General features: G+C 41.4%; 1 protein-coding gene across 2 annotated transcripts in view; it reads right to left on the bottom strand.

The window, feature by feature from the left end:
- Positions 1–1,644: 1,644 nt before the first annotated feature.
- Positions 1,645–22,932, bottom strand: part of ARMH3 (armadillo like helical domain containing 3) — a 233,335-nt gene continuing 212,047 nt past the window's right edge. For both annotated transcript variants that reach the window (XR_012133065.1, XM_037001302.2), the window contains 2 exons: positions 5,564–5,680; positions 1,645–3,349 (listed from right to left, as the gene is read on the bottom strand). Coding sequence is in view for 1 of the 2 variants with exons in the window: in XM_037001302.2 (XP_036857197.1) it covers positions 3,257–3,349; positions 5,564–5,680 (210 nt within the window). In the remaining variant the exon portion in view is untranslated. The remainder of the gene's footprint in view (positions 3,350–5,563; positions 5,681–22,932) is intronic.

Below are 22,932 nucleotides of genomic sequence, written 5' to 3'. Positions count from 1 at the left end.
CCTACCCCCACCCCCTCCTCTTTGCAGCTCCCGGGAGGCACCCGGTTAAAGGGTGAGCTGGGAAGTGCAGGGAGGGAGGCTGGCTCTCCAGCAACACTAGCCCCAAAACCTGAAGCCTTGGATCTTGCTGGTGGAGAGAGCCGGGCCAGAAAGGCCCCACTGTGAGGAAACCCCACCCCCAGCTCTGGCACTCACTCCTTCCTCCACTGTCAGCACTGGTTGGGGTTCTGTCTCTGAGTTCCCTGTTCCACCAGTCTCCTGTCAGCCCCTATTTTTCCTGTAGTTCTCCTCCCACATACGAGTCTCTGTGGCCCCCACCAGTGCCCACCATGCGTGAAAGGGATTGAGGATGCAGAGGGAAGGTTAACCCAGCCTCTAACACAGGCTCCTTTCAGGCCAGTGTACTACCATTCCATCTTCTCTCAGAAGGACCCCAACCCTCACCCACTCTAGGACCCTGTCTCCTGGCCACAATGACTCTCAGGGTGCCTTCCCCCCACCCCCCAATCTAATGACTCCTGCTGGCCAAATGGGAACAAAAAAAAAGAGTGAACCAGGACAGTTTCCTAAGACTTTCTTGCTCTTTTGTTCCCCTTTTTTTTCTTTCAACTTTCCTGCCTTTCTCTCTTCTGTCATCTGCCCTGTCCTAGAATGCTTTTGTTTTCCAGAAAGCATGGGGAGCGACTGAAGGGTCTGAGGACCCAGATGAAGATACAGAGTAAGGAAGAAAGACCCCCCTCCCTTAGATTTGCTGCTTTTCTGAAGCCAGTGGCTATCATGGAACTGGGCTACCTCCAGCTTCCAGGAATGGCTACTAAATGACTGACCTACTTGTCTGACCTTTCCCACCATGCTTCCAGGGCTCTTAGCCCAAGACCCCCCACCCACCATGAGAAGGGAGAGGACAGTGTCTAGTGGGTCTGGATGGTATGGTAGCAGCATCCCAGGTAATCCTGCCAGCCCAGTGACTTCTCTGGAGGAGTGACCTGCTGAGACTGAAAGCTTCAGCTAAAGTGACCCCAGCAAATTTAATCTCTTCAATTGAATTTAATTTCCAAGCAGCTGATTCAATTAACCCAGCAGAAATTGTGGTGAGAGTTCAAGCTTGAGAAGGGGATAAGCAGCTGGAGGAGTGATGGCCTTTGGGAGCAATGCCCTGCTCCTGGTTCTGGAAGACCCTCCACAGACCTGGTATATACATTGGGGCATAGACAGAACATGGGCAGCTCCTTTTGAGAGTGATTTAGAGGAGAGGAAGTTTGAAGTTCTTAGAATAGACGAATGTAAAAAGGCCAAGAGATGGGCCTTTACAATGGAGGGCAAGGAGTCTTTTGCTTATGCCTCGTCCTAGACCTGCCCTTGTTCACTTCATAGGAGAAGCTGAGAGGAATCCAGAAGCAGCCCAAATGGGCTGGCCAGCCTCCTCAACACCAAGTTTGGAGATAAGGAATTCTTTTCCCTCTTTCCACCCAGAAGGCAAGAAAGGCTACAACTCTCTGAACTGAACTGGTTCTACTGGGGTCAGGAGGCTCAGGAGGAGAGTCTCTAGGATAGGTAGGCAGGGATCCCCTAGCCATCATCTGAGAGATTACCTTAACTCTGGATAACTGAGACTAAGGGGAAAAAAAGACACTAAAAAAACTGTCCCGTACAAATCAATTTTTAATAACTTCAACTTGCCACCAGCTTCCAGCTCCAAATCCTTCAGAGTTTATCACTGGGAAAAACACTAAATGCTACAGGTTGAGATATCCATCTGGTGATCAGAGAACCAGCCTCTGACTGCTTAAGGATCTATATCTATACATGGCAGCATGTTGGTTAATTCTCTGGAGCTACTGCACATCTGCTCAATGCTGGAGCCAGAACTCTGGTTTCCAGGGAGGGCGAGTCTCCCAAAGAGGTTTCAAGCCAAGTGGAACAGCAGCAGTCAGGAAGGCCCCAGACCTGCTCTTACTGCTGGCTTCCTGCACTTACTCCCAGTGTCTTCCTGTGTTGCTTGCCCTCTGCCATCCTGAGGGCTTTAGAAAGTGTTTCAGAAAGGGAGGACCTCAGATAGCAGCTACTTCCAGAGGCAACTGTGGGGTAGGGAAAGCCTACAGCAATCTTATGGAGGCTGTTCAGAGGAGGAACCACAGGCCAACTTCCCAAAGGGAAGGAGACTTGCCTGTGGCTCCACTCAGAATATGGGTAGACAGAATGGCCTCTCCAAGCTGCTCACCTGGACTCTTTTAGATGGAGGGCACTCTGCCCCCAGCAGGTTCTCTTCAGTCCAGGCACCAGACCACAGCGGGAACAGATTCCTCCCCAGAGGAAATTCTCAGGCAGGCTGGATGTAAACAACAGCCGGGTGAGGGGGTGGAACACGTGTAGGGGAGCTCAGCAGAGGCAGGAGAGGCTCCCAAAGGAGGGGGTGGCTAGGGAGGTGGGGAAGCTGCTGCAAAGTAGGCACCTGATGGTTCCAGAAAACCTGTCAATGTTTATTTCACACATACCCTACAGACAATTTAAACCAGATTGAAAATGAAAAGCTATGGTTATGACCCTATAGTGCTGAGAAGTCCAATAGGTTGGAAGGCAGGGGGAAAAAACTAACAGGAATTCCTGGTGCCAGGAATCAAATACAGAAAGTGGTGGCTGGACAGTGAAGCACGGGGCAGATTCTAATCTCCAGTCTCCCAGGGGAGTCAGCTCTGTATTTAGAAAATAGAAAAAAAGGTACCCCATTCCTACCCAACCCTAAGCCTGAGCTAAGGGTCCTAATGACTGGACAGAGGGTCAGCAGGGGCAAAGGACACAGATTTCAAGCCCAGTTCAGTCCCAGGCCCAAAGGAAGCAGAATTAGCTTCACTTACATCTGAGAGTCTTTTCGGAAGCTTAAGAGAGTCATTGGCCCTCAGAGTATCGGCACTACCCTAAGGCTTGCTCCAACAGCTCCTGAAAAGTAGTCAGCAGCCTCAACTTGTAATCTCAATTGGAAATGTGAGAGGGTGTCCAGGGAGCCCCTTGGAAGTATCCACATTTTTGAAGGCTTCTCCCTGTGCCCACCAATCCTTCCCCAAATAAGATTATCCCTGGCTTGCCCCTCCTGGCCCCTGTTGTCCAAACTCCACTGAAGTGCAGCCTTCACTGAGAGAACTCAATGTCCGTGTTTTTTCCTCCAGCCTTGGGGACAGCTCCGTCTCCCCTCACTTCCCCTCCAGCCCAGAAGGCTCATGGGTAAGGGCAGTCAGTGGCGGCTCAGATAGGCGTGGCCTCAGGAGATAGTGGAGAACTCCTTGAGCAGGACTTCCTGGCTGAGTGTGTGGAAGGCCAGGTTCCTCCGGACGTTGGTACTAATGGATCGAACCTGGGAAAGGGTAGGGGGAAAGTAGGAGAGCACAGGCAGAGAGAAAACAGGAGAGAGTCTGTTACAAACAGCGCAGGGCAGTGCCTGAGGCACAAAGCCAACATGCAGGGCTAGCAGTTTCTCTCTTAGGAAATTAACTCTTAACAGCTATCAAGGTTGAAGGCAAATGAGGGAACAGTTCTGTAACAATGAGAAGAAAAGAAGAAGGACTGAGAGATTCAAAAACCCTAATGGATGTGAGAACAGTATCTCAGCACCTAAAGAGGCAGAAGTAAGCACAAACAGGAAAGGAGGGCTGAGGTCGGACCTCTCTATCTTGCTTCGCCATGCAGAAGGGGGACTGGTCTGGTCGGTGGTTTGATGGAGGAGGAGAAAATGAGGCAAGAGGGCTCATCCTCAGGAGCTACCTTTCTTTGGGTGTGTTTCTAGCCTCCTCACTTTGTTTGTATTTATCTGCATTTCTGAGTTTGAAATAATGTTTAGAGATATAGCCCAGGTCTGGTATAGATGGCAGGAGTGTGAATCAAGGAGGCCAATGATCAGGGTCAGGTCGTACGTACAAGCCTTAGACTTGGAAGCAGGACCCAGGTTTCTTAACTCCTGTCCATCATTCTTTCTATAGCACAAAGATTCCTCCCCACTTTAGATGAAAGTCTGGGGTATATCCTTGCTGTGTCCCCACTGCTCACCTCACATGGTTTCTACCCATAGATCAAGAACCTTTTAGGAAGTGTTGCTTTGTCAGCAGGGGAAAAGATCTGTGGAGAAGGGGCAGAGAGACAAACTCCCTACTCTGAGTGGGTTCTAAGAGGAATCTATCAGACTCTGGAAGAAGACTCATTCATAAGAAATAAATGTGAATGTTGTATGAGAGACAAAGGAGGGTAGGGAGGAGAAAAAGAATGTTTATCTGCCCTGGGCCCTGAAATAGGGGGGCTTTCCTTCAAGGTCTGCTTTGCTATGGGAAACCTAATAGAGGAAAGGGCAGCACAGCACATAGCTGGCAGCTCAAGCTCATTAGCTCCAAATCTAACCAGACCTCTTTGCTCCCCTGTGCCAGAGGTATAGATGCATGGAGAACTGGGTAAGGCAGGGGCTAGTGCCAAAGAGCCTGGAGACAGAGAGCCTGTAACTCTTTCCTCACAACCCTCTTTTAAAAAGCAATAATTTACTTTCTTTGTGAAATCTTGACCCCCGGTAATTCCCCACATCAACTTAAAGACTTGCCAACTACCTCATAAAAATTCTTCATTGCCCACTTACACTGATGGCTTCCCTGTTCCCAACCAGCTCACTGCAGAGCATATCTTCCTCACCTTGGCAAAGTCTAAAATGTTGGTCAGGTCAGAGCTGGGCTGTGTTTAGCACAAGACAGATGATCTAAAATCCAGCACTTTTATCACAGACTTGGTAAGGAGAAGTAAAATTCGGGCTGATTGAGACCAGCAGTGGGAGGTCTAAGGACATGGGAAGTAGGTACAGAGGCCTGCGTGTCCTGGTCGCAGCCAGACATTTGTGTACAACCAGGCAGGCGAAGCGGCAGGACTATAGGGAGGCTGAGCTCTTCCTGAGAGGAGCTCTGAACACAAAACAGGAAAGGGACCATAAACAGGCACAGTCCAGTTCTGCGGAGATGCGGACTGGGAGGTAGAGTAGGAGGCAGAGCAAATGCTCACTGGCTCCATCCAGGTGGCTAAGGGTGGAGGGCTGCAGGAAGCTAAGGAATAGGAAAGTGGGAGCAGGAACAGGGAGTGAAGAATGGAGAACTAGATTGGAAGGACACTCAGATGGGAAGCCAGTTAGGAATTTAGGAGGAAGTGACTACGTAAGAGGAAGGAGAATCGACTACTCTTATTAGTTCCTCTGAGGACAAGATAAGGAGTAATGAGCCAGAGGTGCCACTGGGAACACATGTCAAACCCCAGACCCAGCAGGAGCTATGCAAGGGCTGTCTCTACAGCTGCAGAAGAGAGGTGGGCAAGGCCACCACAGGCTTCTCCCCATTCCCAGCCTGACATCAGTACCCTAGCCTGGTCCCAGCCTGCTTTGGAAGACAAGTGTCGCAGCCAATCCCAGCAGACCCCTCAATTCTTACTTCATCAGCCTTTGGCAAACTGCAGTTTCTCCATAGATACCCACCTGCACAGTAGAACCCAGTGGCTGGGAAGGAGCTCCCAAGAGTCACAGGCAGAGATGGAGAAGGGGCAGACTCACCAGCTCTTTGAAGAAGGCAGCTTCCTTGTGCTGCTCCGAATAACGCTCATACTGGTCCAGACCATCCTGCAGTTTCAGTGTGAGTGTGTCATAGTTGGCTCGCACTACCTCCAGCACCTGGGGAGGTCAAAGGCCAGGCAGGGCTTAGGCCATGCAAATCCTAGCTCAGTAGGGCCCCCATGCCCCTTTTGCTTCCCCTACTGGGTTGAATTCAGTCTGGAGCAACACACACACACGAGACTTTACTCACTGCTTATCACCCCCAAAAAGTCTGGCCATATGGAGCAATTCCCAGATTTCTGGGACCACTTTCTCATTTTTTCCTGACCAGTCCAGCCTGGCCACCAAGGCTGTTTACTCTGGGTATGCTAAAAGAATATGAGCAGAGGTGACAGAACAGAGAGCATCTGAACTCACCAGTATCCTGATACCATAAATCTGTTCTCAGCCACATCCTGCAAGCTTTCTCTGGCTCGGATGTCACAGTTGCTGAGTAAGACTTTGCCAATGTCTCCTTCCTTTTCCCTTTCTGGGAGTCACATTTCTTCAGTCCTGGGATGTTCCTTAAGACCATCTGCCACTTGTTTTCATCCCTTAATGCCAACCCAATCTTCCCATCCATTGCCTGGGTGGAACTTTTGGGCATCCCAGTCTTGGGGTGTAGGAACACTTTCTAGAGTAAGCTAGAGAGATAACCTCCTCTTTTGTTCTGATGAGGGGTCACTCTCCCACCATGCCCCTCTCTCACTTTCTATTGGGGCAGTGGGGGCAGGGGGGGATTCAAACCATCACTGACTCCTGGAACCTTGGATCTCTGTGGTTCCAAAAGGAAGGGGCTACCATAACCAGTCCTGATGTGACTTCAGTTTATAAGACCAGAAATCAAAAGTAAAGACAATTAGGAGAGAAGAACTATACCAAATTAGAAGAAGTGAGCTGGGCAGAAAGGAGAGGCCAGGAGAGGGATGACTGCTCACTTTGGTAATTGGGTAATAGCTATTTCACAACCTGATCTGACCTGGGAAAGAAGTCTATGACATCATGGAGAGCTTAGGAGGAATGAGTGAGTGATGAGGGAGGCTTAGCTCTCACAGAAGGTACGGGTGAAGGAAATAAGCTAGAGTCAAGACTGGCCTGAAGGGAACAAAGATACCTTTGGGCTGTTTGCCTCACCAATTCAGTCTTGTGCCAGGGCAGACTTCACTTGATAGCAAACACTCCGCCTGCCAAAAATTTCTGAGGAGAATAGGGATGGAGAACATAGGGAAGGCTTCTGTTCCTGAGTTTAGGGGGAAGGGACAGCTAGGACAAAGGTCTGGCCCAGGCTCCAGGTTCCTTCCCTCTGGGAACCTTGCTCCCCAAGGTCACTTTGCCTGGCTGTGGCTCACAGACCCTAGTATGGGCTGGTTCCTTTGCTTCTAATTCCATTTGTCAGCTTTGTCAGTAGGAGGACCAGTACCCAGCAATGGCAGTCACCTACAAAGTAATCTGGCTTTCTTGTCCACATGGGCTCTGCTTGTGGCTGGATTATCTAAAACCAAGGTCTTGGTGCAGAAGTGAATGGCTCAAGCCCAGAAAAAGGCAAAATTCCTCCATGATGGAACAAGCCTCCAGGAATAAGGCAGAATAGAATAATACATGCTTTCTCAAATCCTGAACTCTGGGCAGCTCCAGCAATGTCTAGAACCCAGCAACTTGGGCTCAGCTGCCCCTGAAGGGCATCAGGGGCCAAACACCTGCTAAAGCAGATTTCTGAGAAGAGGGAAGAGCATGTCAAGAAATGCTGCATCCTGAGTGCCTCAGGCAAGCCTGCCTTGATTCACCTGGTTTCTCCTCTTCATGCCAGGGCAGAATGGAAGGTCTAAATTCTCACTCACAGCAGGGATTTTATTCTTTCCTAGGAAAGTTGGATTTTGACAGAACAGCTTAGTTCAGTTTCTTGCAGGGAAGTGAAAGCAGAGAAGGTCCCTGAGCTACCAGCTCCTTAGAAGGAAACCAGAGGCCTGTCTTGACTTAGTGCAGGGTTTCAGCTCTCCTTTTATCCAGATCTTACTTCCTTCATCCTTTTTTACCCAGGTAAGTTGTCCTTCAGTTCACCCAGCCTCTGCTGTCTCTTGCCCTAATCACTTTTTCTTAAGTTCCCAAGAGAAAAATTTTCTAAGCTTAGGTCTGGGCTACTGCTCAATTGGGATTTTGAAACACTTAGGGGTACTTTCCTAGTTTGGAACTTTGCTTTCTGTAGCTGCAGACTTTAAGAACATGTCCTGGTTAGGGCTTACATTCAACACTGGCCTGAGACGTGGTAAGGGCAACACAGTAGGCAGTGGGCAGTCTCCTAGAGCCCTTGTACCTAAAGGCCTTAGGTTTTCCAATAATTTGTAATCTCAGTCTCAAATCTGAGGCTTCCTGGAAATTTTAAAGGCCCCTCCTAGGCTGAAATCCCTCCCTAATCCATCAGATGACAGTCTCTGTCCCAAGCTCTTTCATCAAATTTTGGGCTTATGGGCTTCCTAGAACCATGCCCACCACCTCAACTCAGTAAGTCACCTACAGGCTGCATGCTCTCTAAGGAGTTCTTACACCCACTGCCTAGGATACTCAGTAGACAGAAACCTGGGTCCTGGCGAAGAGCCTGACAGAAAGAAAAATGAACTGGGAGTGACACTTGTATGATGGGATCTCAGACAATTGACTTAACCTCTTTGAGTCTCAGCCTTCTCTCTATAAAATGTAACTTGAACTTCACCTTCCTAAAATGACATGGGAATAAAAATTTTGAGTTCCTGAAAGTAACATACAATTGTTGGAAACATTATCCTAGTGGCTGAACAACAGGCAGCTCCTGGGACTCAAGAGCAACTGTCTTCACAGCCCAGGAAGCTCCTATTTCACACATCCCAAAAACCTTATGTGCATAAACGATTCTTCACCACAAAGGAACATCTTCTGGATTTAAGTGGAAGACACAATGGCTTCAGTTTCAAAGATCCTATGCCCTTTCTTTTCTGCTTTGAAATACTTTGCATCAAGTGAGGGAAGAACAAACTAGGGGGGCCAAGCCCTCTACACGGAGGTCAGAGGGAAAGGGCCTGACAGAGGCTTTGAGATCACAAATACCTGAATTTGGTTCCAGACTGACCACTAATTAGCTATGTAAACTTAAATATATTACTTAATCTCTGTGAGTCTCAGTTCTCTTATCTGTAAAATGGGGATAATATTACCTACTCCATAAGGCTGAAGTAAGGATGAAATGAGATGATTGTCTAATGTCTGGCACATTGTAAATGCCAATAAATGGGTACCAATTTTACAATGAAAGTTTCTTTCTGGTGATAACAGGTATTTGGTAATTCTGCTTATCCCCAGGATAGTTCTAACCATAAGCTAGAAGCTAGCCTTGCACATCTTCACTCAGCCTATGGCAGACTGTGGTGAAGAAGAAACCTAATTTCTCTATTCAATATGAAAGCAGGCTTCCCATAATGACCCCAGGGTCCTAAGTGTAACTGGCAATGCATCAGCCAGAAGTCAGAGAATACCCAGTACCCACTGTCAACCTTGCCCATCTTGGTAGTGCAAGTCCAAGTATACTTGGTAGTATAAAGGTTATATTAAAGAAAATCTGAGCAGAGATGCCCACAGAGGCCAAGTTTGCCGGACAGAGGTTGGGAGGTTCTTGGCCATATCAGGATTAGGAAGGAAAGGGATCCCAGTGCACAAAGTTAGTTCAAATTGCTGATGAGGTTATGGACACAGACACACATTCTTTCCCAAGCCACATAATAGGTATTCCCAAGACTATTCAGTAGTCTGTGCCCCCACCCTTTTTTTTAAGCAGAGCCTTTGAAATGGGAAATATCTTCTAGACTGAAGATAGCAAGAAAGGAGAATTGCCAAGTTGGAAAAGTACCTGGCAATGGTTATCCAATCTTGATGTCAGGGAGCTTTGCCCCGTGCCTGAAAAATTGCTTAGTCTCAAATCTCTGTGGGACCGAATTCCTAACAGAATGAGATTTAGGGGACAACTAATAGGATGTGACCTGATAGCACACTTGTGTTCATTACCTTCTCAGTTTGAACTGACATCTACAGTATAACCTATTTGGGGAGAGTATGGAAGGCTGCCACCAGCCCACTTTCAGTCATGGTAACATATATGGCCTTCCCTAGAGGCCAGGCTGCCAACTAAGGACAAAACCACAAGATACCAACAGATAAACTAATTAAGACTTTTTATAGAATAGGAAATAAACATGGAACCTATCCAGACAGCAGTGGGACATAATGGAAAGAGGATATGGAATCAGAGAAACCTAGGTTCAAATGCTGGCATCATCATTTACTATTTATATGACCTTGACCTGTCTGAGCTTTAGTTTATCTCTAAAATAATAATCATCATATTTTTATATTATGAAGATTAGATACAGCATATAAAATAAACATAAAAATATAAATGATAGGATCTAGCAAATAGAAGGTGCCAAATGAATGCAGGCTACTGAGATGGGAACAGAGAAAAATGGAACTAGAAACTGGTATATTCAAATCAAATTAATCAGGTGGTTAAATGGTGGCTAGGAGAGTCTGGAGTCATTTAATACCTGAGAATAGTGACACAGAAGGCATCCATACCTCTTTTTGCCGAAGTGTTACCATAGAGAAAGAACAACAGAAATAAAAGCTATGGAAGGAACTTTTGAAATCACCTACCTGATCCATGGCCCTAATTTCACAGACAAAGAGAGGATATACTGTACCAAAAAGACTGTAAATTGCCCCAAGACACAAAACTGGGATTAGACAACAGAGTTTTCTGACTCCCACTCCAGTGGTCTTCCTGCACTGGCAGGCTAGTCTACCCTAGGGCACATTCCTGAGTTTACAGGCTAAACTTAATCTTTCAGAAACATTCAAGGAATCAAATTTACTACTAAGAGGTGGGAAGCATAATCTGTGGAGAACTGGGTAGGTAACCTGGTGAAGGCCTGGTTTGATGTTTGAACTTTAATGACTTTAAGGTCCTCAGAGCTCCTGGGCTTGACAGTTTCCACCAGCAGCAGCTGAAGACCTGTTCAGCCCTGTTGTAGTTGATGTAAACCACCAATAAAACTACAAACTCATTATCAGCAAATCTGATTTCAGCTGCTATTTTAATTACTTTACACACATATAGAATCTTGAAATTCAGAAGTCTTCAATTGGGTTTTTTTGGCCACAGCCATCAGGTGGTGTCTACAGACTTGGGGTAGAGTACTACATGGATTCAATGAATCCCCTCTACAGTGGATGTTCATACCTCAAAGCCAATTTTCCATTCCCCTAAAGATATTATAACCTTCTATGTTCACTTCTGTGACATTCTGCTTTAACCCTGCCAAACTCCTAATCATAGAAAAAACTAGTCTTTGGATGATTTGAAAAAGATATAGAATAGTTTAAAGGGAGGAAAGACTTTTTAGAGGATTTTCATGATAATCTCCATTTTTCTCTCCCACTGAGCTCTGGTCATTTCCTCTATTTCAGATGTATTCACTAGTTGGAGAACATGATTTTTTAGTCCCATTTCTTCAACAAAGCAAGAGAGGACAGCCTGAGGTCCTCTAGCCATCAATCTCTCAAACCACAAGTAAGAGCATCACTAGGTGAAAGTCTGGGCACTGCCTTTGCTTCCCTCTCCTATCAGTCAGAGGGAGCTGAGTGAGCACTCAAGCTGGTTTTCTGCAAGCTGAAGATGGAAAAATAAAGGAGTTTGGTCCACCGCAAGTTATTGGAAAATGGTAGTTCATTCCTCATAATGGTTCTGGATTTGGGACAAACCTATCCTGATGCCCAGAGAACCAAGAAGGTCTGAATAATCAGGTTTGCTCTCCTGCCACCCCTCTAAATTTTGATTGCTCTAGTGTATTGTTCTACTGAGACAGGGACCATGGGCAAAGTCAGAGTAGGGTGGGGGCCTCCGGAAAAAGCAAGGCAGGATATTTACAGTCAGAGCAATGTAACTACATGCAAGGAAACCTCCTACCAAAACTCTGTGTTAAACATTAAGCCCTAGAGGCATTCTTCAGTGAGATCAGTTAATATTCCCCAGATAAAGGAAAGTAGCCCTTGTTTTTATTATGCTAATCATTTGTAATCATGTGTAAGATTCACTTTAGCATGCTAAAGGCCCAGGCCTATGTGCTGTCTTTCCTCCTTCAGACCTGATGAGGTGATTTGCAAACTGGGCAACCAATTTAGCATGTTAGTTTAGCATGCCGGCCCAGCCCGTAAACAACATAGTAAAAGAAAGGAAGGATTCCATCTTAAAGATAAGATTGCATTTTAACACCCAGCAAGTTAAGTAAGATTCTTAACTTACTCTTTAGCAAACAGACAATAACTCAGCCCACCTTGGGGGCTGGGCAGGCAGCTTTGTTTGATGTGCTCCCAGACCAAGGTGCTGGTATCCCAGGAAGAAATCAGAGCAGTAAATTTCTTGTGTTAACGTAATTTTTAATATTCAGGGACCACTTAACAAGTCCACACCCCAAAGCCTTTTTTCACATTCCCAAAAATCCTCAACTGTCTATAAACCCCTGGACAATGCACAACTACGGGCTCTCTTGTCCACTCCAGGAGCTCTGTCCTCTCTCTGTATCTCTAAATAAAAGCCTCTCCCTGTATCTCTAAATAAAAGCCTCTCCCTAGCTCTCCTACCTTGGGTGTTTGGTAAGTTCATTCTTTGACTCCACAAACAAGAACTCTGGCATTACTACTTCTAAAAGAAATAGTGGTAAGCATAGAATAGGCCTTCAATAATGGTCAGTGGCAAATGGACTGCTAGAGAGGAGAGGAAGGTCCAAGTACCTACAGGCAGCTTTTTACAGTAAATGCAGATTGAGGTCTCCCTTATTATTCCCAGAGGAACAACATTAAGTCAAATATACCATTTGTCAGCCAAGAAGGCTGAAACCTTTTTCCTTCTACTACCCAGAAAACTTCCTCAAACTCAAAGGAAGATATTCATTCTTATGAAAATGAGAATGACCTACTCAGGGCATGCCTAACTCCCTTCTATGTGCGGATTTGTTATAGAGCTGAAATGCTCTATAAATTTTGGCAAGAGACTGAAGAGAAATCAGAGTTCTTACCTTTTATTTTCTCTGAAAGGATATGATCTAGCCTCCCATCTTTCCTCAGAACTGGTTATGTATCTACCAATGAGGAATAACCCTCCTTTCTCCCAGAAACAATAAAGATATATCTGTCCCAAACCTTGCAATTTCACTAATCTAAGGACAGTATCTCAGTGAAATTTTCACAAGTCAAGTCAGGTGATGGACGGCTTGAAAGAGGAATTCTGATGCTAGAGAAGAAAAAGTCAAATCTTCTTCCTCCATAATTGCTACTTAATTCTTCCCAATTTAGGACTAGTTAAAGCTGAACAAGAAGCATTGCAAAGAGGTTCTCGAAGTAAAGACCTTGGTGGGTCACTAGTGGATCCAGTTGTACCTGGACCCTGAAAAAACATTTTCAACCAATAGCTAGTAATTTTCAAGAAAACACAGGTAAGAGTAGGGCTGTAGGACCAGCCTAGACTCATATCCTAGCTCCACCACTTACTATCAGGGTACAGTTGGATGAGCCTCAGTTTTCTCCTCTTAAAATGAGGAGTATAATAATGCTCACCATACAGAGCTGGTTGTGAGGATTGCATAGGCAATGTATATAAAGTGTCAAGCATGCTGCTGGACAAACCAAAAGTGTTTAATAACCATATCTGTTACTGTTATTCTCTTTCATTTTATTATGACTCCATGAATAACAGCTTTTTAGGACTTGAAATTCCAACACCTGCCATCAATGAGTAACTCTCCCCTCCCTGACTTCTGGAAGAGATCTGTCCTCTATAGGCTTCCCAATGGAAGGATTTCATGTGGAGGAAAGAAAACGTTGCTTTAGGGTTTGTGCATTAGTAAGTATGGATAGGCACAGTGACAGGCCCTCTCCTGGAGAAACAAACATGCCACTGCTACTGATTTCCTCACTGAAATTGTGTCACTGCTATGTTCTCAGCATCCTGAAGGAAGAGACCTAGTGTTACATTGTAGATTTTCCACAATGCCTAGCGAGTCTAAGAAACTGTAAACATTCAACATGCTTGTGGACTAATTTAGTAACACTTAGGCCCAACCAAAAAGGAAAGGAATCTCCAATCAAAGTCACACGGTGAGATTAGAGTTAGGCCATTATACTATACGCAGCATTGTTCTCAGCAGTTTGATAGGCTTCTCCAGCCCTCAGAGCCAAACCCTGCCTTTACGGAGCTAACAAACAAAATGAGGAATAAGAAAAACCATTATGGAAGGGCATTCCCACAGATATAAGCACATACACTGTTGAGCCAGTAGCACTAAGTGTGGTTTGGAGTCAGCTTCAAAACTGACCAGTCAATGCGCAGCCAGTGGAAACAGTGTCACACCTTTTCAGAAAGGGAAAATTAAGGAATCCATGGTCTCTTCTATTTTCTCTACCACCTCTTCCACTTTACATTACTGTGTCAGCTAATTCTGAGTGCAAAATTCTCCACTACAGCATTTAGGCCCCAGAGACAACAGCTGCAGAGAGAACCATTAGCTCTGACAGGGCTGTAACTCTGGCACTGACATCTTAGGCTCCACTGGGGCCTATCATCAGAAGAGCAGATTATTCAGGCTGAGCTCTGACAATGACAAAATAAATCCTGTACAAAAGATAAGTGAAAAGTCGAAAGGGTGGGTAAGAATGCTACTTGACTCCCAAACATACAATCTATAGTTTCAAGTTCTCAGAAATCAGGTTGATCCATTTTGAAATGCCCTTCTGAGGTGTGTTCAATTTAGCAATAAATTTCAACTGCACAAATTCAGCTCAACTGTGAAGTGTACTCATTAGATAACTGTCCAAAACAATCTAAGCACACACATAATGATCTTTGAATAGGTTAAAAGTCTTGTTGAGCTCTCGTTAGCACTAGTTTGCATACTGTAACCAACAGATTTGCATCTATGAAGATGAAGAAACAATTAGATTCATGAGCTCTAAGGCTAACTAGTACCCAGAGAAGACAGTTTTCTTCAGACACTGTCTATTTAATCTTCTCTTATATAAGACAACACTTGGTCTGTGTGCATATGCATATGGCCTAAAAGAGGCATCAAGATCAAGCAGACAGTTAAAAGGACAAAATATGCTACCTAAGAGCTTCATGTTTCAATTCTTGCTATTTTGAGAGATGTGAGTGTCAAACCTTTGTAAATGATCAATGTAAAGCTGGGACCTGGACCCAAGAAAAGGAAAAAAATGGGGAAAAGGAAAGAGATACCTTTTAGTAGACTATATTTAAAAAACAATATTAAGATGCTCACTATATACTCTGTTTCCAATATCCATTCGAGACTCTCCCCTCTAGTGACTGAAAAAAGAGGAACAAAGAAAGAGAATGAATTGAAACAGGACAATATATAGTAATAGTTAATGCAAGGGAAGTTTCTCTAAAAAGTATGTGAAATTAAAATATTCAACTGGGTCACTGGATAGTCACTGGGTATACTGTAATATGCTATAGTAATACAGGGCTCCCACTTTCAGTTTATGATGATGGAGCAACAGAACTGGAAAATAAAGAACTCTTTTCAGATACTGGATAACAGGCCATGCAAGACAGGAATCCTGAGAAAGAAAACATAAGGTGAGCATGAAGGTGTTGCTGAGCTAAGGAGATACACTGGAGTTTGGGGAGACAGAAGTGGCTAGAACTTGTTGAGCAGATTGCCAGAGAGAAGGGAGATAAGCAAAGAAAGGAATTTCAGAAATCTGCATAGTCTTCCCACTGAATCTGTTGCTGATCATAAGAATTGTATGGGTAGGTTAAGACTCAACTAAAGAAATGATGGAGTATCTACCTGTAAGCTGAACAATCCTCAGAGCTCACACAGGATTGGGAGGTGTTTCAATGTTGACTAACCAGAATGAAAGTACCTGTTGAATACCTAGAGCATTCAGAAGAGACACCAGAACTGTCATATCTTAGTAGTGGAACTAAACTAGCCTTTAAAGGCTACTCTAAACCTACCCAAAGATTAAAAAGAAATTTCATGGATAAAGCTGGTCAAAAGGTACAAACTTCTAGTTAGAAGATAAATTAAGCACAGGGGAAGTAATATACAACATGTCATCTACAGTTAACATAACTATATGGCATATTTGAAAGTTACTGACAGAGTAAATCCAAGAATTCTCATTACAAGAGAAAAAAACATTTTTCCCTTTTTTTCTTGATATCTATATGAAATGATGCATGTTAACCAAGCTTACTGTGGTAGCAATTTCACAATATATGAATGTCAAGTCATTATGTTATATTATGTTGTTTAATCTTATACAGTGCTGTATGTCAATTATATCTCAATAAAACTGAGGGAAAAGGATCACCACACACACACAAAAAAGCTTCAAAAGGATCATGCTGCTCCACAAATAATTTACTTGCTTTCCTGAATAAAATCCAACATTATTGAATAAAGAAAGACACAATGCCCAGTATCCAATAAAAAATTACTAGACATATCAATTAGCAGGAAAATGTGGCTTATTACTGAGAGACACATCAGTCAATAAAAACAGACCCAGAAAAATGATCAGGGAAATACAAATCCAAACCACAAGTTTTTTTTGAGATATTACCTCACACCAGTTAGAGTGGCTAGTATCAACAAGACAATAAATAAGTGTTGTGAGGATGTGGAGAAAGGGAACCCTTGTGTACTGTTGGTGGTACTGTAAATTTTTGCAGTCACTATGGAAAGCATTTTATTATAAATAAAAATAGAAATACCACATGACCCAGAAATTCTATTTCTGGGAATTTACCCAAAGAAAACAAAACTACTAATTTGAAAAGATATATACACTCCTATATTTTCTGCAGCATTATTTACAATAGCAAAGATTTGGAAACAACCTAAATGCCCATCAATACATGAATGGATAAAAAAGATGCAGTACATATATATACAATGGAATATTACTCAGCCATAAAAAAAAGAAAGTTTGCCATTTGCAACAGCATGGACCTAGAGGGTATTATGCTAAGTGACATAAGTCAAACAGAGAAAGACAAATATCATATAATTTCACTTATATATGGAATCTTAAAACACAACAAATGAACAAACAAAACAGAAATGGACTCAGACACAGATAATAGACTAGTGGTTGTCATAGGGGAAGTGGGAGGTGGGTGGCTGAAATAGGTGAAGGGTAAAAAATTGATGAGAATATTTGATATCTTGATCTGGGTGATGATTACATGAGTGTATACACATGTCAAAATGCACTGAGCTGTATACTATGATTTGTTAATTTTATTGTATGTATCAAAACAACAAACAAATGCAGAATAAGATGATGGAATTAGCAACAAGAACATTTAAAGAGCTATTATAAATATGTTCAAGTATTTAAAGACAACATGAACAAAATAAGAAGCAAAATGGAAGATACAACATGTATCATAATAAAATTGCCAAAAATCAGTGTTAAAGAGGGTGACTACAAGCAGCCAGAAGAAAAAAAAACATAGTACACAGAGGAACAATGATAAGAATTCACATTTCTCATAAACTATATAAGCCAGAAAACAGTGTAATGATACCTGTGCCAAAGAAAAAAATACCATGAATTTAGAATTCTATATCCAGCAAAAACATCATTCAGAAATTAGGGTGAAATAAAGACTTTTCAGACAAACAATCTGAGACAATGTGTTCCAAAATGCCTATACTATAAGAGATGTTAGAAGTTTTTCTGGCAGAAATAAAACTATATTATCTGGATCTATAAATAGGAATAAGGAACACATGAAATGGTAAATACATGGATAAGTATAAAATACTTCTACATAAATTTATAAATGAAGAAAAAGATACTTGACTTACTTGAAAGCAAAAACATTAATGCATTCTGAAATGTGAAACAGCTGGGCAAAAAATATATGATAATGGTTGTACAAAGGACAGGAGGGAGGCAAATGAAAACAGACTATCACAAGGTTATTACATGTTACATGAAGTCATATAACATATTTTGAAGGTATACCATGATAAGTTAAAGATGCATATTTTAAGCCTAGAGCAAACACTAAAAAATGAAATGAAGAGGTAGAGCTAAAAAGTCAATAGTGGACAAGATGTAATACTAAAAACCACTCAGTTAATCCAAAAGAAGGCAGAAAAAGGAAAAAAATGAATAAAGGACAGATGGGAGAAATAGAAAAAACAAAGCAAGATGGCAGGTTTAAACTCAGTAATACTGATAAACAAATTAAATGTAACACACCGATTAAAAGGCAGAGATTGTCAGACTGGACAAAAATCAAGACCCAACTATGGGCTGTCTAAAAAAAGTACGTGAAATATTAAGACACAGATGGACTGAAAATAAAGTGATAGAAAAAGATACCCTATGTAAACACTAATTAAGAGAAAGTAGAACTCCATAGAACCTGATGAAGGAGACCTCAAAACAAGGAATATTATTAGGAATAGAGAGAAATTTCATAATGATAAAGGGGCAAGTTCATTAAGATAATTCTATATGTATACATGCCTAATAATATAGCTTCAAAATTCTGAGTGAAGCAAAACTGACAGAACTGAGTGAAGAAGTAAAAAACTGCTATTTTAATACCTATTAGTAACTGACACTACAAATAGAAAACCCATGGAGAAGATTCAAACATTACCAACCAACTTGACTTAAAGATATTTATAGAGAATTCTATTCAACACAGAATACATATTCTTTCAAAATGCACATAGAAAATTCAACAAAACCGTATGAAGGATCATAAAACAAATCTCAATAAATTTAAAAAGATTAAAATATGGAGGCTTAATAACATGCTCCTAAATAATTAATGGATCAATGACCAAATGAAAACAGAGATCAAACAAGCAATATATGAAGAAAAATGACAACAATAATTCAACACCACAAAATCTGTGGGACACAGCGAAGGCTGTGCTAAGAGGGAAATATACTGCAATACAGCCCTACCTCACGAAAGAAGAACAATCCCAAATGAACAGTCTAAACTCACACTAAATGAAACTAGAAAAGGAGGAACAAATGAGGCCCAAAGTCAGTAAAAGGAGAGACATAATAAAGATTAAAGCAGAAATAAATAAAATTGAGAAGAATAAAACAACAGAAAGAATCAATGAAAGCAGGAGCTGGTTCTTCAACAAAATAAACAAAATAGAAAAACCCCTAGCCAGACTTATGAAGAAAAAAAGAGTCTACACATATAAATAGAATAAAAAATGAAAACAGAAAAATCACTATGGACACCATTGAAATACAAAGAATTATGAGAGAATACTATGAAAAATTATATGCTAATAAACTGGATAACCTAGAAGAAATGGACAACTTTCTAGAAAAATACACCCTACCAAAACTGACCCAGGAAGAACCAGAAAACCTGAATAGACCAATTACCAGCAATGAAACTGAATTGGTAATCAAAAAACTACCTCAGAACAAACCCCCTGAACCAGATGGTTTCACTGCTTAATTTCATCAAACATTTAGTGGAGACCTAATGGCCATTCTCCTTAAAGTTTTCCAAAAAGTAGAAGAGGAGGAAAAACTCCCAAACTCATTCTACAAGGCCAACATCACTCTAATACCCAAACCAGGCAAAGATACCACAAAAAAAGAAAATTACAGACCAATATCCCTGATGAACATAGATGCAAAAATACTCAACAAAATATTAGCAACCCAAATTCAAAAATACATCAAAAAGATCATCCATCATGATCAAGTAGGATTCATCCCAGGAATGCAAGGATGGTACAACAGTCAAAAATCCATCAACATTAACCACTACATCAACAAAAAGGACAAAAACCTCATGATTATCTCCATAGATGTTGAAAAAGCATTTGACGAAATTGAACATCCATTCATGATAAAAACTCCCAACAAAATGGCTATAGAGGGCAAGTACCTCTACATAATAAAGGCCATATATGACAAACCCACGGCCAACATTATACTTAACAGGGAGAAGCTGAAAGCTTTTCCTTTAAGATTGGGAACAAGACAAGGATGCCAACTCTCCCTACTTCTATTCAACATAGTACTGGAGGTCCTAGCCACAGCATACAGACAACACAAAGAAATAAAAGGCACCCAGATTGGCAAGGAAGAAGTTAAACTGTCACTGTTTGCAGATGACATGATATTGTACATAAAAAACCCTAAAGAATCCACTCCAAAACTATTAGAAATAATAGCTGAATTCAGCGAAGGTGCAGTATACAAACATAATACATAGAAATCTGTTGCATTCCTATATACTAATGATGAACTAGCAGAAAGAGGATTCAGGAAAACAATTCCATTCATAATTGCATCAAAAATAATAAAATACCTAGGAATAAACCTAACCAAGAAAGTGAAAGACCTATACTCTGAAAACTACAAGACACTCTTGAGAGAAATTAAAGAAGATACCAATAAATGGAAACACATCCCATGCTCATGGATACGAAGAATTAATATTGTCAAAATGGCCATCCTGCCTAAAGCAATCTACAGATTCAATGCAATCCCTATCAAAATACCAACAGCATTCTTCAATGAACTAGAGCAAATAGTTCTAAAATTCATACGGACCCACAAATGATCCCGAATAGCCAAAGCAATACTGAGATGGAAGAATAAAGCTGGGGGGATAACGCTCCCCAACTTCAAGCTCTACTACAAAGCCACAGTAATCAAGACAATTTGGTACTGGCACAAGAACAGACCCATAGACCAATGGAACAGACTAGAGAGCCCTGATATAAACCCAAGCATATATGGTCAATTAATATATGATAAAAGAGCCATGGATATACAATGGGGAAATGACAGCCTCTTCAACAACTGGTGTTGGCAAAACTGGACAGCTACCAGTAAGAGAATGAAACTGGATTATTGTCTAACCCCATACACAAAAGTAAACTCAAAATGGGTCAAAGACCTGAATGTAAGTCATGAAAACATAAAACTATTAGAAAAAACATAGGCAAAAATCTCTTGGACATAAATATGAGCAAATTCTTCATGAACATATCTCCCTGGGCAAGGGAAACAAAAGCAAAAATGAGCAAGTGGGACTATATCAAACTGAGAAGCTTTTGTACACCAAAGAACACCATCAATAGAACAAAAAGACATCCTACAGTATGGGAGAATATATTCATAAATGACATATTCTGTAAGGGGTTGACACCAAATTATATAAAGAGCTCATGTATCTCAACAAACAAAAAGCAAATAAGCCAATTAAAAAATGGGCAGAGGAGCTGAACAGACATTTCTCCCAAGAAGAAATTCAGATGGCCAACAGGAACATGAAAAGATGTTCCATATTATTAATCATCAGAGAAATGCAAATTAAAACCACAATGAGATATCACCTCACACCAGTTAGGATGTCTGCCATACAAAAGACAAACAACCACAAATGTTGGCGAGGATATGGAGAAAGGGGAACCCTCCTACACTGCTGGTGGGATTGTAAATTAGTTCAACCATTGTGGAAATCAGTATGGAGGTTCCTATAAAAACTAAAAATAGAAATACCATTTGACCCAGGAATTCCACTCCTAGGAATTTATCCTAAGAATGCAGCGGCCCAGTTTGAAAAAGAAATATGCACCCCTATGTTTATCACAGAACTATTTACAATAACCAAGAAATGGAAGCAGCCTAAGTGTCCATCAGTAGAAGAATGGATAAAGAAGATGTGGTACATATACACAACACAGTATTATTCAGCCATAAGAAGAAAACAAATCGTACCATTTGCAACAAGATGGATTAAGCTGAAGGTAGTATGTTCAGTGAAATAAGCCAGGTGAAGAAAGACAAGTATCAAATGATTCCACTCATCTGTGAAGTATAAGAACAAAGAAAAAACTGAAGGAACAAAACAGCAGCAGACTCACAGAATCCAAGAATGGACTAATAGTTACCAAAGAGAAAGGAACTGGGAAAGTTAGGTCAGAAGGGATGGATAAGGGGGAAAAGGGGACATACATAATGTAGTGGTGGGGCGGATACAGGGAAGGCAGTATAACACAGAGAAGACAAGTAGTGATTCCATAGCATCTTACTACGCTGATGGACAGTGACTGTAATGAGGTATGTGGTGGGGACTTGATAATGGGGGGAGTCTAGTAACCATAATATTGCTCATGTATTTGTACATTAATAACAGCAAAATAAAAAATAAAATAAAAAAGATTAAAATGTCTGTCTACTAGGAATTAAATAAGAAATGAATAACAGAAATTTATCTGGAAAATCCCTAAATAATGGAAATGAAACAACATTTTTGAAATCACAAAAAAAGAGAGAGAAAATATTTTGAGCTGAAGAAAAAGGAAAACTGAGCATACCAAAATTTGTAGGATGTTAACACAGGGAAAATTTACACCACTAAATTTTTATATTAGAAAATAAGACTTAAAATGATTGTCTTAAGCTTCTACCTTAAGAAATTAGAAAAGGAAGAGCAAATTAAACCAAAGCAAACAAGGAAATAACAAAGATATTCATGTAAATCAATGAAACAGTAAAACAGAAAGGCAATGAAACTAAAAACTGATTCTTTGAAAAGATGAATAAAATTGACAAACATCTAGCCAGACTGATCAAGAACAAAAGAGAAAATACACACATTACCCATATCATGAATGTGAAAACCTATAGTCATTGAAAGGAAAAAAGGGAGTATTATGAATAGCTTATGCTGATAAATTCAGTAACCTATATGGCTGAGCAACTTCCTTGAAGACAGAAATTACTAAAACTGGCTCAAAAACAAGTAAAATATCTGACTATCTCTAAATCTATCAGAGAAATGCAATTAGTAGTTAAGATGCTTCCCACAAAAATATATAATATATGCAATTTACTTTGAAATGCACTACAAAAATAAGATGGATTGATGGAGATTCAGCCTATGAATCAGATATGTGATGAAGTATAAAAGAATGAAAATGACAGAATCTAGGTGGTGGTTGGTATTGGTATTCACTCAGTAACTTTTTCAGCTTCACTGTAGTACATAACAGTATCAAACATAACAAAATGTTTGATAAAAAAATTCTTCCCACAAAGGAAACTCTAATTCTAGATGCCTTTACTGGTGAATTTTATTAATCATGAAGCAAGAACTAATACTAATCTTACACAAACTCTCTTTAAAAATGGAGGAAGAAATACTCCCTGACTTATTTTATAGGGCAGCATTACTCTAATACCAAAATCAGACAAAGACA

Source organism: Manis javanica, chromosome 7 (genome assembly GCF_040802235.1).
Source record: "Manis javanica isolate MJ-LG chromosome 7, MJ_LKY, whole genome shotgun sequence".
Lineage (NCBI taxonomy): Eukaryota > Metazoa > Chordata > Mammalia > Pholidota > Manidae > Manis > Manis javanica.
Note: the sequence above shows the minus strand (reverse complement) of the source record. Positions and strands in the feature narration are given on the sequence as shown.